The sequence below is a fragment of the Triturus cristatus genome, chromosome 3_1 (genome assembly GCF_964204655.1).
Source record: "Triturus cristatus chromosome 3_1, aTriCri1.1, whole genome shotgun sequence".
In the NCBI taxonomy this organism is placed as follows: Eukaryota; Metazoa; Chordata; class Amphibia; order Caudata; family Salamandridae; genus Triturus; species Triturus cristatus.
In genome coordinates this window covers 314159374-314184286 of record NC_140583.1, presented here as the reverse complement: position 1 = coordinate 314184286, position 24913 = coordinate 314159374, and the positions used below count along the sequence as shown (strand labels likewise).

At 43.3% G+C, this 24913-nt stretch overlaps 1 protein-coding gene across 2 annotated transcripts in view; it reads right to left on the bottom strand.

Annotated features, from left to right (window-relative positions):
* Positions 1–1156: 1156 nt before the first annotated feature.
* RBPMS2 (RNA binding protein, mRNA processing factor 2) overlaps positions 1157–24913 on the bottom strand; it is a 140665-nt gene continuing 116908 nt past the window's right edge. For both annotated transcript variants that reach the window (XM_085644013.1, XM_085644014.1), the window contains 2 exons: positions 23362–23436; positions 1157–2211 (listed from right to left, as the gene is read on the bottom strand). In XM_085644013.1, coding sequence (XP_085500139.1) covers positions 23371–23436 — 66 coding nt within the window. In that variant the 3' untranslated portion in view covers positions 1157–2211; positions 23362–23370. The remainder of the gene's footprint in view (positions 2212–23361; positions 23437–24913) is intronic.

Genomic DNA, 24913 nt, shown 5'->3' with positions numbered 1-24913 from the left:
GTTTTAGTAAAGCAGGTGTTTACAGTGGCTTTAGAACTAAAATAAGTGAGAAGAAACTGGGCAAGGGTGCTGTTCTGGAGAAGATTAAGAGTTTAATTGTTGAAGGATAGTGTGAGCTCTGCAATGGGAATAGAGGAATTTACAGTTTCCCAGTTAACTTTGTAATGTTGTTCCACTGTTATTGTAGAAAGTTCACAACTAATATTCCAGAGAACCGCAGTATACCCAACCCAGAGTCCAAGTGCAAACATTAGGCAAAATCTTGTCCAAAGCTGCAAGCAACATGATCATTTTTTTGGGTGGTGGAAGATTGAACCCTGGGAAGCCCAGACTGAAAGTCAGAGGACCTTAGCAAAATACACTATGGCCTATGCTGCACGAAACAATGTTTGGACCTCAACCACAATATGTAAATAAGGGATATTGTACCATACTGATATGGGCAATTTGAGCCATCACTCACGGACAACCAAACATTGCAGTGGTGTGTTCTCTGCAAAACTGTTCTACATTGAGATTAGCAACAGACTGAAATGCTAGGACCACAACTTTTACCTTCATAATGTTGGTGGGTTTTTTTCCGGAAGTGGAATACAGATGAAAGCTTCAGAGTGAGGAGCCCGTGTTATAAGAGATTGAGGGATTTTAGAAGACCTTTTAGAAGAGTTTGCTCCCTGGCTTGCCGGGAAGTTGCACAAGCACCGAGCAATGCCTACTGTTTTGAGAAGTTCGTTAGGCAAGGTACACTAGCCATAATCTACAACTCGCCCTGCCGATAGCACCAGGCAGTATTAAACTGAGACCTAGTGCCCTGGGGCTGGCCAGTCTTATGTATGGGCTTCAGACAAAGTTCCAGTCCTCAAAACAGGCATTTTAGTATGGCATACAATCTGTTTCTGAAAGATTCGTTTTACATAGTGTTCCATCATTATGGATTATCGTATCCTGGTCAAAGGATCGATAAGGAAATTTAGAATTATGCACTATTCTAAGGATAGATACATAATTTAACCAAAGCACCACCAGGGCATTTGGGTATACATTGGAGTGTTCCATAAACAATTAAAGCAAGGTTTATCTGCTCAAGTTCCAAAGTCAACTTATCTTTGAGTTTATAAAGTACAAAAAAAAAAAAAAACGACAGACAAGTCGGTGATAGCTTTCTTTTTTACATTATATATTTGTCTAGTTTCACATTCTCATAGGATCAAAATTTCAAAACTCATTCTCAAGTACAAGAGACAGTTTAGGTAATACTGAAGCGATTTCCCATACCATAGAATGTGAACACAAAAATACAACAAAAATTGCACAGTATTTATATTCACCACACTTATCAAAACCATTTAACTTCGTCAAGTTCCGTCAACTAAACCTTTTTTGTCTTTACAGATTACATTATCTTAATTAAATTGCACACAAAACAAAATCTTATAATGCATAAATATTTCCTTATTACACATGGTACAAAAATACTTCTATTTTTGCTCTGTATTCCCATAAGGATGGCATGAAATTTGGCAAGATTGGAATTTCTCCAATCAAAAGGAATTAAATAGTCTGGTGCAAGAATACCGAGCCAGACAAAGAAGGAAAGAACCAGTAAATGATACTGAAAACGATGGTAGATTTCTGTTATGGCTGCAAATCCAATAACTGTAGGGCATGATAGTATAGAAAGGGAACAGTTGAACATATTTAAGCTACGTCTTCACAGAAGCAAGTAAAACAAACTTGGAAGGATCAATGACTAGGCCGATGCCTGCAGCTATGATTACACATTGCACTAGAAAAACACACAAGTTAAGTTTTCTTAATTCATGCCAGAAAAATTAACATGCAAAACAGATAGTCTTGTTTCCTTTCAGCAGATTTGCTTTTACGTTTCTCAGGATAATGTTCTGGAACCAGTGCCGTGGTAGAAAAACGCCATCTAGGACAGAGCTCCTGAAGTTACATTGAATGTTCCGTCAACATTGATGACCCGGGAAAAATAATTTGTCCAGTTGAGAAATAACTGAAAGTTCACCATGGTTTTAATCCAGTGCCTGGGAGGATCGACACATGGCACAATTCTCTGTTCTTGGAGGAAATTATGTTTTGATAGCAAAATTCAGCACCTCTGTAGACAAAGACTGATAGTTTTTTCTGTCCTGGCACGTAGCTCCTCCGAGACCAAATGAATAAAGGAACTCAAGGCAAGAAGAGAATCTAAAATGAAATGACAAGAGAAACATCACTTGCATGCAGCCAATCACAGTGTACATTTAACCACAGGCTGTAAAATACAGGGTTGACAGCCTCAAGAAGGCATCGTATTTTCCCCAAGGACTAGTTCATGAGCCTGTAGTAAAGATTTTAATATTTGCTTCTAGCATTAGAAAACACCAAATTGCTTCACAAGCCAAAATTACTAAATAACGATGTTGCCAACTTCTGGTTTCAGTTCATCCAGCATGGCCAGACAAAACATAAAATGTTGCTGCATAAAGACGTTCTACAGTCCACATAACTTTAGTCAGAGTGGCGTTGCAGTGTCGTCTAAGCCAATCAACCATAGTGGTCATATGCACTGGTGCTCAATGTTCTGAGACAAACCCTTTAGATTCTCCTGTTGGCCAGTACGCTGTGTAGGGGTGGGAGCAGTCATTTAACACTGTTAAAGAGGTTCTTGTATACCACCTGCAACTATTATAGGACACCTTCATTTACCATGGATTAGAATTGTAATGCATTAAGCAGCAGTTGACAATACGAGGACCCTTCTATATTTTCAGTTAGAGAGATATCAAAGCAATATACCCAACGATGCTACAAATCGCTGCATTGTTTGAGGATCTCCGAAATCTGTTTAGATTCCATTCTAGGGTTTGGAAAGTTTGTCCTTGTAGAGAGGCTACTGCTGGAATTCCAGATTACATTCTTGTGGCCTTGGCAACTATATAGAGGTTTGAGAAGGTCAAAGGATTCAACTAGCGATTCATTGTTGATTGCAAGATTGCCATCTTACTAGAGGCAAAGTGGTCCGAAAGACCAGACCTACAACTTGGAAGGAAAGAGCCCTTCTAACATCTGCACTTTACAAGATTATGCCTTAGGCAGAATAAAAGCCCTTGTTGGCAGCACTATACTGGTGTCAAGAAAATGTCTACTCTAAATATATCATGGAGACTTTCCCAGTATCGTTATCTCCTACTAGCCCCAATAGAATATATGAATTATTTTAGACTAGGAATTGTTCCTTTCTTAGCAGACTGGGATCTGAATTAGTATCAATTGAATAATTCAGCTCTGTAGGGACTTTAACCATTTATCATTTGTTCGTTGGCTATCCTGTTGATATAAAAAAAAAACAGTGTTCATTGCTATTAATTATAAAGCAATCACATTTAACAGCCAAACAAAAATTCCAAGCATTTAAGTTAGATGCCTTACTGCAGCAGGTGGGGTTTTTAATGGGATGTAAATTTAATAAAATGTCTGTTCGGAGAGTCAATATAACACTGCTAAGTAGGTTATTAATTTTGTTTGGTATATGAATTGAGCAATATTGCTGAACTTTAAATCGTACTTGTATTATGTATTTGAACCAAATAAAATGAAACCATTGGTAACTCAATGGTTTGTGGATAAATAAAATGCCACTCCACGCGTTCAGTAAATAAAAGTTCCAATGAGACCTGGTAATTTTTCTTCTGAAGTTTAACCAAAGCATTTTCCAAAAGTCATTGAACCAGACTGTCCAATAGACTCAAGACCATAAAATCCCTTTTGTGCTTAGACTGCTATAAGTTCTAAATAGGCTATATCACAGCTTTTTCTATTTCCACGAGACATTGGCGCTTCTCATCTTTTCCAGACTGAATTCTGGGAACACGCTTTTTATACTTAAATTCCGACGATAAACTGAAGCTCAAAAGATACAATACTGGAATCACTTGGTGTTTCTGCCAGTGTTGAAAGTAGCTGCTTTTCACCCACTAATCTAGGTAGGGGTGCACATGCATATAGCTTCAGGTAGTAGATGCCAGTAAATATTTTCTCAACTCTGCCGACTTGATGCTTAAGGGCAACACAGAACATGTTTTCTCCCTACAGCAAACATAAGTTGAATATGGTGCATTAATATTTCAATTGAACCATCTTTCATGGGGTCAGTCTGAAATGTTTGATCTGGATAATTAATGAGTATGGATTTATGTACCGCAACAGTTGCCCAAGTTAGGAGTCAAGGCACTGAAGACTACTGAAAACATGCAGGATTCATTGGATTGGAAAAAATATGTTTTACCTACTTTTCAATGTAGGTGACTAGACCTTGAGAGAGGACATCCCACTGTTCGCTGAAATTAAAAGTGACCTCTCCCCGAAATCTAGAGTGTTTTAGAATCTACAAGTTATCCTGTGGGATCTTACGCATCAAGGTTCTGTACATATTTTGGACTATTTGCTAGGGAACAGGAGGTCAGTATTTAAGTATTAAAGATTCTTTCATGAACGGGCAACCAGTAAAGGTTTGAACTACAAAGCCATAGATTGATGTCAAGGTATGTTCAAGAAAGCTCAAACTGCAGCATTCTGCATTCTTTGCAGTTGGGGTATTTGGGGAGTTATGAAGGTGTAGACTGCAGTTTTGCAGTTATAGGTCAAAAATGTTAGGGCTTCTAGCAAAGTAAGACATGTCTTGTTAAAAGCTCAGATTGCATCAGTTGCCACTACAAGTGAAATTTACAACCTAAATTTCTAATGGATCTGGCTTGAGAAGGGGGTTGCCTACTTCATTAGGCCACGAGACAGGACCAAATTGAATTAAATAGGCAAAATAGAATTTCGGGGTCTCTAGCTTGAGGCCGCTTTGTTGCCTCCAAGTTGCAACCTCTATTATGCAAGTCTTTCTAGGGAAGATTTGACGTTTGTCAATGGAGAGAACTAGTTGTGTAATCCGTATATTTTAATACCAAGAGATTGAACCAGTGTTCCAGGTGCTTAATGTTCTCATTAAACAGTGTGGGTCTCAAAGCAGGGGAGCCAGAGGGACTCCATAGTTTAGTGGTCTGGATGAGGCAACAATATATTGTGGCGATCTAGTGATTATCCGATAGGAAGTAAGCTATCAAAGGGTAAATCCTATTCCAGGTAGATGGACATCCCAGCAGTATTTTGTGTGCTCCAATCAGCTAGAAGCAGACTTTGTACTATGAAGGGTCGAAAACCAGACTGATCCACACAGTAGTTACTTTCCAAATATGTTGATACTTCTGGATTGACTGTTTCAGTATTTTGCAAGTAAGAAGTAAGCACTAGTTCTGAAATTCGACAACTGAGGCTCATTTTGACTTAGATGTCCATATTCTGGGATTAATGTGAGCAAAGTGAAGACTCGTCATTGGTACGAAGTAAATACTGCCTAAACTAAAATGCATGGGCACGTGTTCAGTTTTCACCCTTTCCTTTTAGGCAGGCTTCAAAAAGCAGTCTAGAATAGGATTTAAGTACATATAGCTTTATCTGGACTATTGTAAGTCGATTCATTGTACACAATTAGCAGATGCAGCCATTGATCTGAGGATAGGTTTCCTTAATGGTAGACTTCAGATCTCTCCACCCAACACAATAGAACATGCCTGAACTCTTGTTTGTGAAGCCCAAACCCTTAGAGTTCTAGCCTGGCAAGGTCACTGGACAATGTAGCTGCTCTCCTTAATACCTCCTGAAACAGATGGTAGTGTGGTTGTAAAATTCCAGTGCATTGGATGATACCGTTGGAAATGTGCTGCTTTGCAAAAGCCTGGCTAATGCTGGAGCGCTCCATGACACCTAGGTCAAAGTTGTACCCCACATAGTTAGATTAATGAGTCAAATACTTTAAAAAGAAAGCACGCACATCCGTTCAGGACTATACAGCTCTACACCACTATTAAGAGGTCCATTTACTGTCTACTAATAAAGGAAGGCCTTCAGGCATGTATTTAAAATGTGGTTTTCCTCCAGAACAGCATCCATAGCAAGCCTGTGTTCCTCCGACAGTTGCTGTTTAAGCTTTGTAATGTCCTACATATAAATAGAATAAAGGGCACAGAGTTTACAATCTGAGTGGTAAGCTCTTTTTTGCTTCCTACTGAACCCAAGGAGTTGGAGCAAAATATTGTCAGAATATCGCCTGAGACTTAATTTTTTGGGGGGAAATACATTTATTGTATGGAGATCAATACAAGATTTCTGTACGTTAAAGGACATTAGAATGAGGACGTGAGAGGAGAGTAGTGATAGTCCATTTCATATCCAATATTGAAAGATAACATACGATAACCAAAAACTGCATCAAACAAAGCTGGAATCTGCGCTGTATCCTCTTGCCTACGTCACATGATTGCAAGTCTCATTGTTGCAGGTGTAAAGTGGCAGTGTGAGGCTTCAATTTATAACGGTTAGTTGCCACATCGAGCAGTGATCGATATTCTGTAATGTGCGTCTCGAAGGGAATGTTCCTATATGTGGCCCACCGCTTCCAGGTTTAGTATGCTTGGACATTCCTGGGCAATGAATACTGGCCGTTCAAGCTCCATAGCATAATCCAAGCCACCCTTCCATGTCGATATGCGAGGGGGGTTTTCAGCCTTCCAGTGTTGTGCGATGTCCGTTTTGGAGTGGGTCACGCCCAGGAATAGTAAGTGTCTTTTATAATGATTGCCCCCCCCCCGCCCCCCATTTCGTCTGCAGTGCAGGAGTGAGTGGGGGGCGGGAAATCGGATAAAGGACTATCTCAATACAATACTACAGATAGGCATTGTAAACCCCTGCCAAAATCTGTCAAGGGTAGGGCACATCTAGACTATGTAGGAAGGTGCCCTCCTGTGTGGCAACAAAGACACTGGGGAGAGGCAATCAACCCAGCCCACCATAATTTATGTGTAATACTCTATTTAAATTGTGTATACTGGAGTCGGGTGGGGATTGCGGCTCCTCCTGGTGATTGGAGTACCTCAGACCAATCGTCATAGTCTATGGGTCCTATACCTGTGTCCCATAAAGCCCTTAGGGAGGCTAGGGTTGTAGGGCAGTGTGTAACTAGGGTTTGGTAGATTTTAGAAATTCCATAGTCTCAGGTCCCCCATCAGGAGCTTGCCCTCTAGTGGACTGAACTCTGGCAGGGTTGACAGATCTCCATTGTAGGGCTGCAAGGCATGGCGTAGCCGTAAATATTTATAAAATTGAGAATAAGGCATAGAAAATTCCCCCTGGAGATCTTGGAAGGACATGATGGGACCTCGCAAGACATTCACCAGGGTTTTGACACCTATGTTATCCCATCCGCTGAAACCTTGTAAATATGCTACCTGAGGAATTGGGCAGTTTCTCCACAGTGGGGTTTCCCATGAGGTGTCCCCCACCAGCCCATGTGCCGCAATGCCTGTCTCCAGAACAAAATTGCCACCAGTGGGGTTGGGGGAGGGGTGAGAGAAAGTCCCTTTGGGGTTACTCTACTATAAAGGAGGGGTAAAGGGATGGTTCCTCATAATCCATCACTATCTTATAAGCTGGTTCGTCCCTAGGCCCATATCACCACTCGTGTATGTATGCTGTGGCAATGTCACTGCAGTATGTAGATTGCATACATGTAAGCAGAGCGACTGCCGTGGAGCCCCCCCACCTGAATTGGCCCAGGGCTGTATTCATTTGTCGGAACCAGGTCATCGAAATCTGATATGGGTGGGATTGCAATGGATAGTTATTTTGGCAGGGAGACCATCTTGAAGATGGTGGATCTTCCATAGATTGAAAGAGGGAGCGACGCCCAGCTTTTCATCTCCGCTTTAACTTTGGTAGCAATCTTTGAGGTTCTCTGTCCAGGAGTGTTTGCTTGTCCGATACAATACGCCTAAATAGGTGAAGCCCCGTGTTACCTGCTGTAGGCCGTTCTATTACTCAACAACCCCAAAGTGGCCATATTTGGGACTTAGTGGGGTTCATGTAGAGGCCAGATGAATCGCTAAAAATACACATAACCTGAATTATCTGCGGCCCGGTGCGATGTGGATTGGTCAAGAAAAATAGGATGCCATCTGTATTTAAGGCTATGCGGTCAGAAATGCCCACGGTCCACTCAAATCCATTAGAGAGTCATGTCTTATCCAGGCAGCGAGTGGCTCCACAGCCAGGGCTAATAGAAGGTGAGAGAGGACAGCCCTGGCACGTACCTCCATTTATAGGGAAATGATCTGAGATTGTGCCAGATATCCGTACAGCTGCCGTTATATCAGTATATAGCAGTCTGATCAAAGTCATAAGACGGGGACCCATATTTAAATTTCAGTAAGATAAACATACACGTCCAACTTGCGAAAGCCTTGTCCATGTCAGCAAGGAGCAGGCCAGCTGGCAGACTAACTTTATTGGGGTGATATTTTAATGGAAGATTTATCAGCAGCTGTGGGAAGATTCCAATTTTTTTTTTAAAGAATATAGGAATATTGTCTGGCAAAGTTTCCCAAGTATATGAACGACCGCATCTAGCCATATGTCCCTCCTGGACCCCCATTACATGTATACAGTTTGGTGGTAAACCTTCACCCCATGGCTAAAACCTTACAAATTGTAATGACCATTGAGGCTGGGATCTAAATAACTGGAATTTGTGAAGAACCATCTTAATACATTTTTTTATAGACAATAGAAGACAGAATGTTGTCCCTTTTCTTTGTGATCCAGATGCACTCGTAAGATTGAGTCAAAATTGGTTTAAAAAAAAAATGGATCATAAATTCAGAATTCAGATGGGTTTGAAAAATTTCACATACTTGTGGCCTTAATGACTACTAAAATTAGAAGAAGTTCTGTTACATGAAATGTGCTAGAACCCTGTTCAGACGACCACACTACAAGCAAGGGTTACTCGGCCCAGCCGTGGGGCCGGAGGTCTTTTACTTCTGATGTCCCAGGACCCAGCTTACTATGGGTCCTGAGCAACTAGGTTAAGGGCCCCTACAGCACTTAACTCACTAATCGTGTGGTAAGAGTAGTCCAAGGCTCCCTCTAGAATAATGGAAATGGATAATGGGGGGGCAGTGTAGGGGGTTAACAGGCACAACTCATTCGAGTAGCAATAAATTGTCCAGCCAAATACAAAATCAGTTCCCAGAGTCCCACTCCCTCCAGCTTTAGTGGTTATTCCCCATTCACTATAGGCAGCATCCAGGGTAGCCTGTCTCGACTCGTTCTTAAAGTAAAGTGTTCCAGGACTGGAGCGCTAACTAGCAAGCATTTCCCCCCCAGGGCTGACTGGTCTGAAAACAGTCTTACCCACACATGCAGAATCAGTGGGACCTGACAGAGCACATTCTCTTTACAGGTGCTTGAGCAGCAGCGGATTCAGGCGAGTTCACTGCACACAGCTTATGCTTGGTGGTATTAGAGTTTCCCCAAACAGTTGTGCAACCATAGCGACTAGCAGTTAGTCATGGCTCCAAGAATGGAAAGTTGTTTGGTCTGTCCCTCAGTGCGTGGAGAGGTACAGGAAGGGTGATGAAGTAGTGAGATAGCCCAGACAAGAATCCTTTGACATTATACTGGTCTGCAGAGGTCCTCAATACAGCCTTTCCTCTTGGGACGATCCCAAACCGGTTTCGCTTCCTTCTTGGCTACAGTGACCCCATCTGCCATAAGGGTTACCATCTCCACTGCACACAGGCTGTGACCCCAATCAGCAGAGCAAATTTCTTCACGGCTGCCCCTTCTGTCTAACAGTCGCCAGCTCACCACCACACACTGGCTATGGCCCACTCAGCAATTTGTACAGTGGTCCCTTCTGGCACCTCCCTCACTGCACATGACTCGTGGCCTGTTTGTCACAGCTATGATCACTGCTCACAAAGACTGCCTTTTCAGGTATATGGGTGTTGCAGAGTCCTCACTACAAACAACCCGGCTTGGAACAGCATCTATCACAGCTCACTTCACGGCAACCCTCTTCTCGCATACAAGGGTTGCCAAATCTTTCTTGCACCACGGCCAATGACACGATTGTGCAGCAGCTTTCTCCTCACCTCGCTAAAGGAATCCACTGGACAGGGTTCCCCACAGACCTTGCTCCCTCAAACTCTTCTTCCTTCAGGACAGTGGTTTTGTAAAGCAGACACTGGTACTTCAGAGCACATAGTCTTGGAATCCATGTGTGATGTCCCCTCACTCAGCTGGGAGACTAGCAGACCTTGAACGATTTAATTTAATAATGCACATGAATCACCACAACTGGGGTATAGGTGCACTGTCTGTACAGTAGGCATGGAGAAACCAGATCTAAAACCATGGCTTTATTAGTGCTTTCCTAAATGTGCGATAGTCTGGACAGGTTGATAGAAAATGGCAATTTGTTCCAGAGGGTGGGGTCCAAAATGGAGACCTTTTGCCACGTCTATATCAATGAATATACATGACTGAAAGCTGCTCCTACACTGGCATGCCGATTCCTAGCAGGGTAGTAACATATGAGCTTCTGAAAGACACCAGTACCTTTGCCCAACCAGGCAACTACTGGTTTTAGTAGTAAATGTTGTAGTTGCTGGTATCAAAGAAACTGGGTCACAGCCAGTTTATATTGCTCTTGCAGCTCAGTGAAAGATATCTCCATTCCCCCCTCACACCACCAACTTAGATGCCCAGCAGGTCCCATTTTATAAACCCTTCCATCTCCCTGTGCCTATTTACCTCCACAGTCAGCTTCTCTCCCAACCCAAAGCCCATGTTGCCTGCCATGGGGGTGGGCAGTGATGTCATCCTCCTGTTCCTGTAGTCTCCCAATGTAGCTCCCTGGGTCAATCGCCTGTCTGTTGCCTATCCAAGATAGTTTTTGCTTTGTGGAGCAGGTCAAGTAGTTTACCACGTGCAATCAGGATTACCAGTGGTAGAGGCATAAATCAGGGAGGGCAATTCCATCCTCCAGGGGCTTTCTAGTCAGGGTACTCTTTGCTAACCTAGCTGTCCCTATGACCCACAACAACACCCTTGTGGCATTTACTCAGCCAAAAAAACCAACAAGAACCCGAGTGTTTTGCAACACAGAAAATTCAGTAAATCATTTTGCAGAGGCCGCCCTGCCCATTAGGGAGAGTGGGAGTCGCCTCCAATGCCCTACATCCGCTCTGTAGGCCTTCAGGATTCTGGTCAGGTTGTCCCTCATAAATACATCATGGTCTTTAGTCACAGATCACCAGATACTCAAGGCCTACAGATTCTCATTTTAATGGGTAATGCCCTCTGACCCACACCATGTCTGGAGAGGGGAAGACACCAAGATGTGACAGTTTATGCAAAGCCCTGCCTGTGCCCCCAATATCCTCAATGCTCTTGGGATAATGCACTCTGGCTCCACCAGATAAAGGAGGACGTTGCGTGAAGTGATATAACATCCCCCTGGACGCCCTTGATCTGGTGCATCTTTATGCAACTGCCAAAGGTTCAATGGCCACTGCAAATAAATTATAGCAGGCAGCCCTACCTAGTAACCATACCCAACCTGAATTGGACGGAGAAAGCCCTGTTCGCCTGGACCCTGGCTACCTGGTCTGTGTACAATGGTGCCAGTGTCCATCTTGGACATACTCCCATTCTGCAAAACCAGTTCCTGAAGTGAGATCCCAGATTGCTATGACACTTCAATGGAGCCATAGTTCTCCTGCCAAAGAGTAACACCCATTATTGTAGGGGGTCCTTGAAATCCAAATGTGCTGACCTGTTTTTCCAGGCCTAGCCATTGAATAAAAATACTTGCCCCTTTTGACCAGTACTTAATTCAGCCTAGTAGACACTTCAAGCAAGGAGGTCCTGAGCACCAATCCAAGAGACCCAGACTAGAATCAAGCATGGAACTGGTGGGGCAGGGAAAGCACTGCCATACATATGGACTGGGACCAATCCTGAAGACTGGGGTAGACGCCCAGCTGGAAGCTGTGAATGAAGTCCCTGCTTACAAAAAGGTGAATGTCCTAAGGAGGTGCTCTGCTTCACAGAATTACCATGGCACAGCTGTCTTGAAGGACCTAAGTGAGAGATGTCAGACAAGTTCTAGCCCAGAGAAGTCATCCAACTGACCGAGAGAAGCTGAATGTTTTCAGATTATTCCACAAGAGATTACATTGCCTTTATCCTTCGACAAGGGTGCGCATTTTCCATCCTAGACAGGATCTGTAGTGTGCCTGCACTGTCCTAAGCCACCCATGGTGGGCCTGTGAAATGGCTAGAACGTGGTTTTTGCTGTAGGATGTTAGTACAGTTACCGAACGTTTGGCATTAATTTCTTAACTGGAACAAACCAGGAGATCATGATTTGAAGGCCCACTCAAGATCCCACTTTCAGGAACGTTTGCCAAGTGATCATAAACTTTGCTCTGTCCAGCATAACGCCTCAGATCTGTGGGTTAAACCACCAGAAAAATCACAACCAGTGGATTTGGAAACTGTGCAGTATTGCTAAAACGTTAGATATCCGATTGACATCTAGCTGCAGAATCCTTACCTTTGAGTTTCCCAGGCGTCAGTGCTGACTTCCACGAAAATAACAGACATCAGTGCACCTAGGTGTCACATGTAGGTGCTGTGGATGTCACTTCCAGCAGAGAGCTGAAACGCTCCACTTACCGGCGTGCAGGAGTACGGTTGATGAAAGCTTCCGTATCCAGTCAGACGCATGGGTAATTCAAAGGTTTACGAAATCTGCGACTACATTGTCTACTAGATAATACATTACCAAAGGTAATTTGCTAGTTCATTAGGCTAACTGCCACAAAAGTGGCTGTAGGTGTAATCAAATGATCTGTCCTGGGCATCTCAGATACCCAGACAATGAGAATCACCACATGTGGGATTCTCAGATAATCATTCAAAGAGAAATTAGCCATAACCCATTTTCTAAGATTTTTCAATTGCCAAATTAAGCCATCTGTGTTGTGACACTACTGTTCTACCTCTTTCTATAACCCCAAATCTAGGGAATCTCCCCTTTTAGAATAGAACATTGTACTTTCCAAATTGATGGGTCCCATTGTGCCCCAATGCGCTGATCAGCATATTTTGTTAGTTTCCTTTCTTGTAGTAAGCAGTCAAGTCCGTGAGAACGGAGAGCGCGCTTCAAGCTCCATTCAGGATCCACATTTGGGCTTACATCAGAACAACATTTCATAAAGGACTTGCCATTCCTTTTTACCTAGAGTGCTTTCATACTTTAACACTTATTTTCTAACTGCTCCTCTCTGGAAGAAAGGGTGCTCTGTACTTTAGAAGCAAGGGGAACACAAATGCCTAAGAATAAATTGTCAATCTAATCATCTCCAAGTCTAGGCCTGTGGAAGAATGCAACAGTGGCTAATTTCCCTGCTTAATATTTAATTCCAAGTCCTGGCAAATTGCTTAGGTATGCTTATCCTTAAGACAGTAGCCCCAGACCAGTCTGAGTTTATGCTATAGAGAGGTACGTGCCATAATTTACGTCAACTCAATAGATGCCACATAGTAAAAGAACTGCCATCATACTTGTGTGAAATGCGGAAAAGGTGTAAGATTCTGGAATGGCCCTACCTACAGGCCATCTTACAGAAGGTTGAATTTAGACTTTACTTTTGGCCTGGGTGCAGCTGCTGTTTACTAACCCCATCGCCAGAATTAAACTAAACAGAATATTTTCTGTTGGAGTTGGACTTGGATGAGGGATCAGAAGGTGCATCTGCTCCTCCTCTTTGCAGCAGCCCTCGTGCCGTTGGCTGAGTGTAGGAGAATCTCTGGTATTGGGAATCTGATGGACTCATGACTGGATTGATACAACAGCCCCTCTGTGCAGATGACCTATTACTTTATTTGGCAGATCCAGATAAGTCCCCCACTAGTGTCCTGGAGCTACTCATCTTTGGGAGATTCAGGCATCCGAATAAACTGGCACAAATCAATACGGTTCCTTATTACCTCATGGAGAGGGTTGGAGGAGCTGGAAGTTCCTTGGAAAAGTCACAAGGGCTTTACATTTCTAGGAATTGCCACACAACTGACCCGCAGGAATTTCAGATGTAACCTAGCCAGAATACTGGAGGAATGCAAGATGTGATGCATTGGAGAAAGCGGTAACTATCTTGGATGGGCAGAGCAACAAAATGATTACACTCCCAACATTTACACATGCTCCAGAACACACCATATGAAGTACCAGACGCATTAAATGAGTGGGTGCCGCTCGCAGGCGCGGACTTTGTATTTTTAACATAATCCATTTTTATTTGCCATCACCCTTGTGGAGCTGCTGTGTTGTGGAGGAATCTTGAATACCGTGGACTTTTCGGAAGGCTGCTGTTGCGCTGGGACTGCGAGGCCCAGGGTGCCCTGTTTTACAATCATTCAACGCACCTGATCCTCTTCCCGGCCACACCTCCTACCGCTATATAATTGACACCTGTTCACGCGTGAGCGGATGCGTGCGGGGCGTAGTCCGGGGCGAAGCCCGGGCAAAGGGCGGGCTCGTCTGAGCTCGTCAGAGGTCGGTTGAGGACGGGACGGGGCCTAGCTCTTGGCTGTTGGGGTACGTGGACCTACGTTTGTTTCCTGTTGCCCTTGGTTGCCTGTGCTGCATTCGACCTACTGCACTCCTGGTCCCTTACGAATACTGTTCCCCTTGCCTGTCATTGTTGTTTGTGTCTCGGGAATTGCAACTGGAGGTGTGGGAAAGGGGAGGAAGTCTTACTGGGTCTGGAGTTGTTGGCACACTGGATAATTTCATCACGAGGGCCTCCTCTGTCCTACAGAGAGAAATTGAGTTAACTGAAAAAAAGGTTTCTCTAGACCAAGCCTTCACTAAAAGTTCTTCTTTGGGAAAGATAGCAACAGCGCTGTCACCAACCAACAATTGCACACCCAGTTACACCGCTAATTCCCATGGCAGCTTATTGATATCCTCCGCTTTGATCCATAATATCAATAGCTCTACTGAGCGTGAAGAGTCTGTTGATCAGGTCCCAAGTCCCTCTCCAAATACTGTGGTGTTCACTAGATCTGGCCAACCGATCCGTTCGGCAGTAACTAATGCCACCTCGATAAAACAGACTGCCAGACGCAAGCGGAGTGGCACAGTCTTGACTAACAAAAGATCGATCTATCCCAAGCGGCCTAAACTTGGAGCCATAGACTGTGCAGTCAACACTGAACCTGTCAATTTGGCATCTCAAAGTACCGAGTGCAATCTGGCCATGGAAGTTGGAGAATTTTGGACTAAACTGGAGCAGCTACTTACTGCTACATGCCTCCCAATGTACAATAGACTTGACGAAATAGAAAAAAAACTATCGGCTTTTGAATTGCAGTTTGTTGGTGCTCTGGGGGCAATTGAGCCTAATTTGCGGGAGGGCACTATTACCAATTCTTCTCTTTATGTGACAAATTCTGTTGCACCAACTGTTCCTGCACCTAAACCCCAAATTCCAAGGCTAGGAGCTGTAGTTCACTCTCTCGCAGCGCGACAGGTCTGGTACCACTACTCAAATAGCCTCTGATAGCCCTGCCCCATCAACTGTAATTGTAAATGCTCCGAGCAGGGGCAATTTTGCTATCACAAATACATCTGTTGATTGGAGCACTAATAACGCACCACAAAATACACTTAGTTGTCCAAATACCACTCAAGTGAAACCCAAGTTAACCTGTTTGGACCTTCCCCCTGAATCAGTTCCCTTTGTGGTGGTACTCTCAGGGGTTCCTACTTCAGATAAGGGCATAAAGGAGGATTTCAGTATGCTCAAGAATAAGTGTATCCATTGGCTGAATTGCCATAAACCCCTTCCCAAAGGATGCAGGAGCAAAATTCTCTTTGCAAGACGGCTGGATTGGGTGGGACATAGAACTAAAGACCTACAGGGTGACTGCGTTGTAATTAACTTCAGAAACTCCAGAACAGTTAGCTACATTTGTAACACGCAGTCACGCACCTCAGGCAGTTCTGAAACCTCCATTAAAGCCCTTCCGCTAACTTATTTCTACCCGAATCCATCTTCATTAGGTTGTGAAGCTCCTGGGAGGAGCGGGGCGATGGGATCAGGTGGGCTTCTTTCCTCACTGGTTTAATGAAACACAAGTTGACATGCAATTCCGCCCACCTGCTCTTGAATCCTGTTTTCATTTTAACAACTATAGTGTGTTAGATCAGGTGGACTGACGTTTGGACCCCGGTGTCTCTACCATCTTGACTGAGGCCCAGAAAGAGCTAAACACCAAGCCAGCCAGGAGGGTTAATTGTCTCTGGCCCGAGCCCTCTCCCCTTGTCCACAGACCAAACCTTAAGGTAGCCTGTCCCACGGAATGCTCTATTGCACACTTGGAAGATCCTCCCGTATTGCCTTTGCCAGGGGTGCTGGTTCAGGAAAATGGTAGGGTAAACCTGGGCAAGGAATGTATTTCTTCCAGTGACTCCCCTACTAAACGAGAGTCTAAGGTTGATGTCAATCTTATCTCTTGGAATGTAGCGGGTTTAAAGAGCAAACAGATCTGCATAGAGTGGGGTAACTTCATGGACACCTTTGATATCTGTCTGCTACAAGAGACATGGGCCACGGAAAACCACCAACGAGATGGGTTTGCCTCTTTTGGCATTCTTGCTTCCTCTAGTGGCAGGGGGGAGACCTTCTGGATGTCTTAGTACCTGGGTTGCAACCCACCTGGGTGCCACAGCCAGGCAACTTCAAACGGGATCTGATGACATCTTATGTGTTCTATTAGACTTGCCTGGGAATAAACATTTAGTTCTTTTAAACGTCTACTCAAGACCCTCCCCAGGAGGAGGTGAATCTAAGGTCATTACAGCTTTGAAGGATTTTATCTTTACCTTAGATCCAGAATATCCTGTTATAGTAGGTGGCGATTTTAATTGTCAATATGAGCCACTTAGTCTTTCAGTTCAAAATGACCCTGTGACGGAGGACACACATTTAAACATTCCAGAGCCTATGATCCCTGCGGTTAGAGCCTGGACCCCACTAGTGTTGCAAATTCTTTCCCTCACCCTCTCCCTATCGTTGAGGGCTTGTAACGGCAGATTCAAATCTGACCAGCCTTGACAAACTACCTTCAACAGAGTTGGGCACTTGTCGATTCTGGATTATATCCTGATCGATACAAAATCATGAGACAAGGTCTTGGATTTCAGGGTGGTCGTTCGTGATGATAGCGACCACAACGCCCTCACCCTGAAACTAAAAACCAGACCATTGGGGATTTGCAACTTATGTCAGTGGGGTGCTCCCTCCTCCGCAACCCTTAATACTCCATAACAATAAACGGAGAGTCAGATGGTCAAGCATTTTTACAGGTCCTGAGAAACTGGCAGAAACGTATAGATCGGCACTCCCATGTCTTAACGAAATGGCCGAGGTTGTGCTGAATTGCTCTTCTACTGAAAGCTTATCTAGTCCTGTTACTATCCATACTCAGTTATCTATGAAACTCTTGGATGTTCTCTCGATCTGAGGTTCCCAAGGCCCATGTGGCCAATAAACATTCTTGGTACACCTCCGAGTGCAGGAAACTAAAAGCGGAGTTGATTTTGGCTATAAAAGCAAAAGACAAATCCAGGACTAAAATAGTCTGCGCCCAGTATAAACAGATTCATAGGGCAAGGAAGTCCTGGGAAGACGATAAGTGGGAGGAGCTAAGATTATCACTACAGCACAAGGATTTTAGGACATTTTGGGCCATTGTTAGTAATGGAAAGAAAGATTTTGACACCATTATTGGCTCTAACATAGCTTCTGCAGTATGGGAAGGGCACTTCGGGGGTTTATATTCCATAACGAATTGCAACTTATCCCCTTTAACTGATTCTCCCCCAAAACAACTTGTTGTGTTGAACTCATTCCACGAAGATTAAAGAGGTTGAAAATGCCATTCTCATGCTCATACCTAATAAAGCGCCGGGTTTGGACAAAATCCCAGGCGACCTTTTTAGGTCTGAACCTACGATATGGGCGCCTTATCTATGTGTCCTATTTAACTCCATTTTATATGGTGCAGAACCACCATTAACATGGCGAGGTGCTGAGATAGTGCCTATTCACAAAAAGGGTTGCCCTTTACAGCCTTCGAATTATCGCCCGATAAGTCTAATTGATACGACTCAAAAACTATTTGGGCGTATAATTCTGAATAGACTACAGGCTTGGGAAGAAGAAAATAATATCTTAAGTACCTTGCAGGCTGGCTTCAGGAAGGGTACTTCAACCCTAGACCAGATCTTTCGTCTCCAGGTTATATTCTGGAAGTCTGTGAGTGTAGAGGGTGGCAGCCTCTACCTCACCTTTGTTGATCTAAGATCAGCATTCGATCTGGTCCCGAGAGAAAAGCTCTGGGCTGTGCTGCAAATGCTTAATGTTCCCTCCTACCTTTTAGATGTTTTGAAAAATCTACACACGGCCAATTTTGCCCAGGTCAGATGTGGAAAGTATGGCGAACTTTCCGAACGCTTTCCTGTTAGCCGAGGAGTACGACAAGGATGTGTGTTAGCGCCCACGTTGTTTTGCCTATACATCAATGGGCTTATAAAACATCTTTTAGCTCTAAAAGACACTGATGTCCCTAGGCTTGCCTTGGGCAAGGTACCAGCCCTGTTTGCTGACGCCACTGTTGCTGTCACGCACTCCCATGGGAATTCAGCGTATTTTAGATGGCTTTGTAGACTTCTGTAGTGACAGGGGTCTCGAGATCAACTTAGCCAAAACTAAATTTATGATTCTTAACCCTCCCAAACGTACCCGCCCCAACCCAGTTTTGAATGGCATCCCCCCTGAACGGGTGAAAACGTTTACTTATTTAGGGATTACACTCCAAGAAGACTTGGGCTGGGGAGGCCAGGTTATTAATTCTACCCTCAAGTTGACCCAAACTATAGGAGGTATGGTCAGATTGTTCAATGGTTCGATCTTCAAACCAGCTATACCAGTAGTAGAAATTTTTAAAACCCAGGCCAGACCCGCTTCAACCTATGGAGCGGAACTATGGGGTCATTCCAAAATAGGTAGTCTATCGAGGGTCGAAAACTCCTTTATAAGGAAATTGTTAAGTTTACCCTCCAGTACACCGTTGGTCCCTATTAGACTCAATTTGGGACTGCTTCCAATCGAAGGTGGTGGTGGCTCGGCCCGTACACTATTGGAAGAGACTATGGTCCAATCCGGACCTGGAAACCTATAGGGATGAATTTTTGGAACTCTGGCCTGTAATAAAACCCATGAATATCCCCTGGCTAATCTATGTTAGGGATACTTGTCGCAAGATTGGTCGCCAGGAACTCTGGGATACTCCAGGAAGCTCTTACAAGTTGTTTCTAAAACCAATCTTGCTGAAGAATTCAGACACTCATCTACTACGCTTGCATATGAATTCAAATGTAGGTAGGCTGACTGAACAGTTTCTTCTGATTAAACCAAACTATGGGAGGGAGTTATTTCTGGATTTGATTTTCCCCCCTGTTGCTAGGAAGCTATATGTCCAATTTAAAATAGGCACATTACCACTTAGGTCTTTTACTTCTAGATGGGACACCAATAAAAGTACTTTATGCCCTGCATGTGGTTACAAATTGGAGGATGAAAACCATGTGTTCTTCTGTCCAACGTACCTCAGTCATAGGAAACGTTGGGTAAAATCAATTTGTAGGAATCTTGGTTTTAGAGACTGTGCTAATGCCCGGCGAGTTTTAAAATATGACACCCATCCCCCAATTGTCTTCGCAGTTTCACGTTTCTTAAATGCTGTATGGTTACAGCGTAGGAAATTTTCCACCAATTGTTAATCACTTGAACATTTTTACTTAACCTGTTTATTGTATTTTGTTTTGGTGGCTAAAATGCGTTCTGCTTTGGACAAAAATTGTTGTAATGTATTGTTGCTTTTATGGCCTTTGTGGCCGAAATAAAGTTTATGAATGAGTGGAAACCAGAGATTGCTTCCGTTGGACCAGCATGCCTAGGATAGTCGTATAACCATTGACAAGATGATCCTAGTAGAGGAATTGCTCTCCCCAATCTAAAATACTATTACTGGACAGACCAGCTACTGGTGGCAAATGAATGGGTTTACACCTCCCAAACAGCTTGTCCTGATGGCAAAATGAAGAGCTATGTGCAAGAGGATTTTTACAAACAGATTATAGGATCTACAGTCTCAGACAATGATGTTCCCGAAAATAAGGCATTAATCCACAAAGGCAATAGGTTGGGAGGATAGATTAACACTGGAAACACCACTTTGGAAAACTGACATTCTGGCAAAGATGAAAGGCTTGGATGCTCCCAGACTGTGGGACTTGTTGGAATTATCTATGGTGGGAGATGTGTGGCAAGAGGGAAAGATACACTTCGTAGAAATCCAGACATTACAAGCTGACCGATGGTCAATTGGAGGTATTTGAAAGTGACAGATGTTAGTGGGTATACATCGCTATTTTACACTATATAAGAGACCATTGGAATACAGGATACTGGCAACCACTAAACAAAAGCAATCCACAAATACATAAAACACTTGAAACTGTCAATACCCATTAGAAACACTATAGACCAGATGGGAGCAAGATCAGAATTGATAACTCATATTGGGTTGAGGCGTGCGGACATTCTAGAGCAGTAGCCAGAGAAGGGTCAACTAAAAAGCCTTATCCTGGTCTACTGTACAAGAACCAGATAATATAAAATTATGAAACATGGGATGGTGCTGCCCAAGGGGATCTGAAGGAAGGAAAGAAGGTTCGTATATACTTTATGGATTTCTCCATGCATGCAGACATTCTGGTCACCGGTTGACCACATTTGCGGTCAGAGGAACAGATCACCCTCAAGCCATCCATGGTACTGCTGGAGATTGGGGCATAAAAAACGCAAATATGATTCGTTCCTGTGCAACAAAGGCTGGTGGAGGCTAAACAAGCTAAGTTTGAGGGGTGAAACCCGTGCCAAGCCTGGGCAGTTGAATTAATAACAGACAAGTGCATGCAGGTCGAAGCCACAGAACCAGACAAGATCCTGCCCCTAAAAGTTAGATGAGGTATGAGACAAGTGGCGGGATTTGTGGGTGGCGGACTGAATAGGATACAGGGAAAAAATAAATGTGTGCTATGTACAGGGATATGCGAGATGGGAAAGATCTATCCCTTTAGAATTAAACTGGGAATGCAAAAGGATTCAAAATGACGGCTGGAAAGGGGGTGCATTTTTAACTTCGATTATAATACTCCTAAATGGCTCGTAACAGGAAAGGTCCAACAGATTATTGCTGGATAATTGTCATACGGAAGTTGGTTGTGGAAACTGTTGCAAAATTAAATAAAAAGTTACAAATCTAATTAGCTCTTCATAAACTATGGTGCAGTCTGCACAGGTTTGGCTTCGTCAGAGCAAACTCAAGTTAAGTCTCTTGCATCTTTGCTTGCTTTCAAACTGTGAATAAACCCCATCTTGGCAAGCCAAGGGCTCATTTTTCTGCTAGGAAAGCAGTCACAATTGCTATTATGCCGAATGCACCTACAATATATTTGTAAGGCAGTGACCCAGGTTGGTTTCTACAGTATTTGGCAAAAATGTGAACTGACTCCAGAACTGATGCTCCCATTGGTCAGGCCTCTTAGTGTGATTTGCTCAATGGTTCATATTTTCACATTTTAATCACAATGCTCTCTAATCGCGATGGAGCCTCTTATATAGTGAACTACCGAGATACAAGAGTCAGAGGAAGCAAGTGTACTCAAAAAATTAAAACCATCACTATATGAACAAGGACGAATATTCCTTAATGGAAGCAAAAATCTCGCTCACTAATTTGTATAATGTGCAAAATAAAGTGCATCATGCTTTGGTTGGAATTATTATCACACTGATGCTAACAAATGGTGCACAGTGCGTAAACTGAACCTTGTTAGATAAAACAAGAACTGAATTGGTAGAAAGTTAGATAAAATTGTAACGGGGCAAGAAACCAGTGGGGCACTCCCAAGTCACCTAGTTGATGATAATTATGCATATTGCCCCTAATGGGATGTCTCCGATAATGGCCTTGGCGTTTGGAGGGATTCTTTCAGGATGTTTTCAGAACCTTATCCCAGGCCTACCTCATGACATTTTCCCTCCGATAATGAAGCCAGGGTATCTTTAGGGAATTATCCGAGTTTAAGCGATCTTTGATGACCTCTTGAAAACATTAGGTCATTTGAAAGCCAAATCTTGGCCCATAAATACAGAGGAGCACTGCCAATACAATCTTACATAAACTCTAGGCCCAGTTCAGTATGAGAAAAGGTGGGGGCACTTTATAGGGTGATTAGTAGTCTTTTGATACATTTCTTCTCGATTACTTGGAGCTGTTGGCTTAGGTCCCAAAACCCTGCCCCATATGTGGCAGTGGAGAGGCATTTAGTTCTGTAAAGTTAGTTCCTTCACCGGTTTGCCCCAATGCACAAGAAAACCGGAATAGCGCATCCACACCACTACTTTTGTCTCCTGTGCTCTGGTGGTTAAGTGGTTCCTATTTCATCTGGTTATTGAATAAATTGCCCAAGTAAGAGAAATTAACTTTTTATCTTCCATACCTGAAAGAATAAAAGTGGCAGTGGTTTTAGGGCCACACACCATTATGTACTATTTAATAAAGCTAACTTGGATCAAGGGAAGTCATAAAATCACTTGAAGCTTCAATAGAATTCTGCAAACTCCTAGCTGTCCTTGCCATTAAAACCGTATCCTCTGTAGGCTTTGAGTCTATATGACCATTGTTTCCTTTCTGAATCAGTCATTTGGCATGACGCATGGACGTTCGGATTTAAAGACTAATGCTCAGCATTAGCAAGACGCTAACTAGTTACCCATGCTTGGTAAGAACCCACATCAAGTTCAATCTGTGCTAGAGCAGTTCAAGTCAATTTAACTAACTTTAATAAGCAGCCCATATAAGCAGCACTACCCTATGAGAGAAAGTTCTTTACAAATCTAAGGTTATGATTAGGATATTAGATGGCGTCCCTTTGAAACTTCCACAAGAAAGTGTTTCTGTAATAAACCGGCATATAGTGCATTTCCATAATCCACTGCTGCAGAAGTCTTGCACAAATCGGATAGCATGCAGTACTAAAATCACATGGCCTGAGGAGTTTCACCGAGTGGAACAATTAAGTGTCAATCAAAAGAGGATAGACCTTTAAGAAAAACATTAGTAACAAAGTAGTTGCACTTCTGCTCAATCACACCAATGTCAAGCACAAGTAATACCCAATTTGTGATGTTTACATCTATGGTTCTAAAAACACAATTCTGCAATTCAACCAATAATGCATTCCAGGCTCCTCAAAATACTTACTAAAGAGCTTTAACAAAACTGACGAGACTTCCATCCTTGCTGTGAAGCTTCGGATGGAGAAGGATACCAGCGCATCTGTAAGAGACGCAAACAAGGCGTTAGAAACAGACCAAGATTTGAGATTACATAGAACAGAAGATTTACTGTTAAACAGTTTTATAAATTAAGTGGTGTAAGATATTGCACACTGCCATTTGTTAATCAACTTCCAGCCGTTTGGATCTTCTCCTAAATACCACTCAACATTCTTACTAAGATAGACCTGTACATTATTGGTAGTCAAAATGCAAGTGGAGTCAAATACATTTTTCTTCATTGCATTGTACTTCTATGTACTTCATGATATTCCCAAGTGGAGTCGTCCTAGCACCTATTGGTCATATTGCAAACTATTCAGTTTTGCATACCAATAATTTGCAAGCATGTGCTGGTCAAATGTGTGCCGTCCTCTGCCCAGTGAGTGTGCACAAGTACTACTTTATGTAGAGCAGTGTATCTGAACCGTTCTTGTAATCAACTACTTGCTATAGTAAAATCTGGTTGCTGTTTTTGCAGTACATTCATCTTCGTCCAGCAGTTTATGCCGCAATGCTCTGGAATAAACCATGCTTCACATTTGCAGCTGCTAACCTACATACCCAGTGTCTCTAGCTTGAGGTACTCACCTATTGCATGCATTCTGCTTGCCCTCTGAGAAGGGTAGGTGCAGAGTTAAATGTGAACAAACTAAATAAGATTACTATGTGAAAACACATGGGGAATGTAGTACATAATTTCTGCTACCAAACGAGGTAGGAGTGCCCGTTTAGACAGTCTGGTGTCTGTTGGTCTCCCCCGCCCCACACCAACCCAAAAAAACCCACAAACCTTTGGATTAGATACCATATGCAAATTGTTCTAACAATGGCAAAGGCTAAAGTAACTGCTTGCAAGAATGCAGTGCCACTGGCAATAGACCGCTTGGTTGAGCAAATCCACTTGTTGCATGGAAAGTCGAGCCCAGGAGCAGATGACCATATTAGGCCAAACCCACTCAATCTGGAGACTACTTTGCACAGCCCAGGAGCGGAGCTTGACTCATTGCAATGGACTACAGAGAAGTCCGTTTTCTACTCCACTACTGGCCTGGTTTCAGGCCCTTTGCAGAGGCCAAAAGATGATCCCTACCTGGATAAGGGTCTGAGGACCGAGTCTCAATTCTCATTAGAGACAAAGCAAGCTCTTCCTGTTTTTGCTTACTAAGGCAATAAAACCATCTCCCAATTTCTCATCTGTTACAATATAGTAAACCTCACATTGTGCTGTTAAAAGGGGATATGCAATTCAGTGAGTAGTGTGTCTCAGGAAGAAAGCACAAGAGAACGTCCACTGTGTTGAAGTACCACATCTGGACCTCCTCTCAAAACATAAACTGTGTTAAAAGGAGGTACCAGCCTCCACCAAACTGGCCTCTAGTTTGAGGCACACTTCTTGGTAAGTCACAATACTTGATGCACTTAAAGTTTGTGACCCAGGTGTCCTCACTGTCAATCCAGATATCAGAACAGCAGAA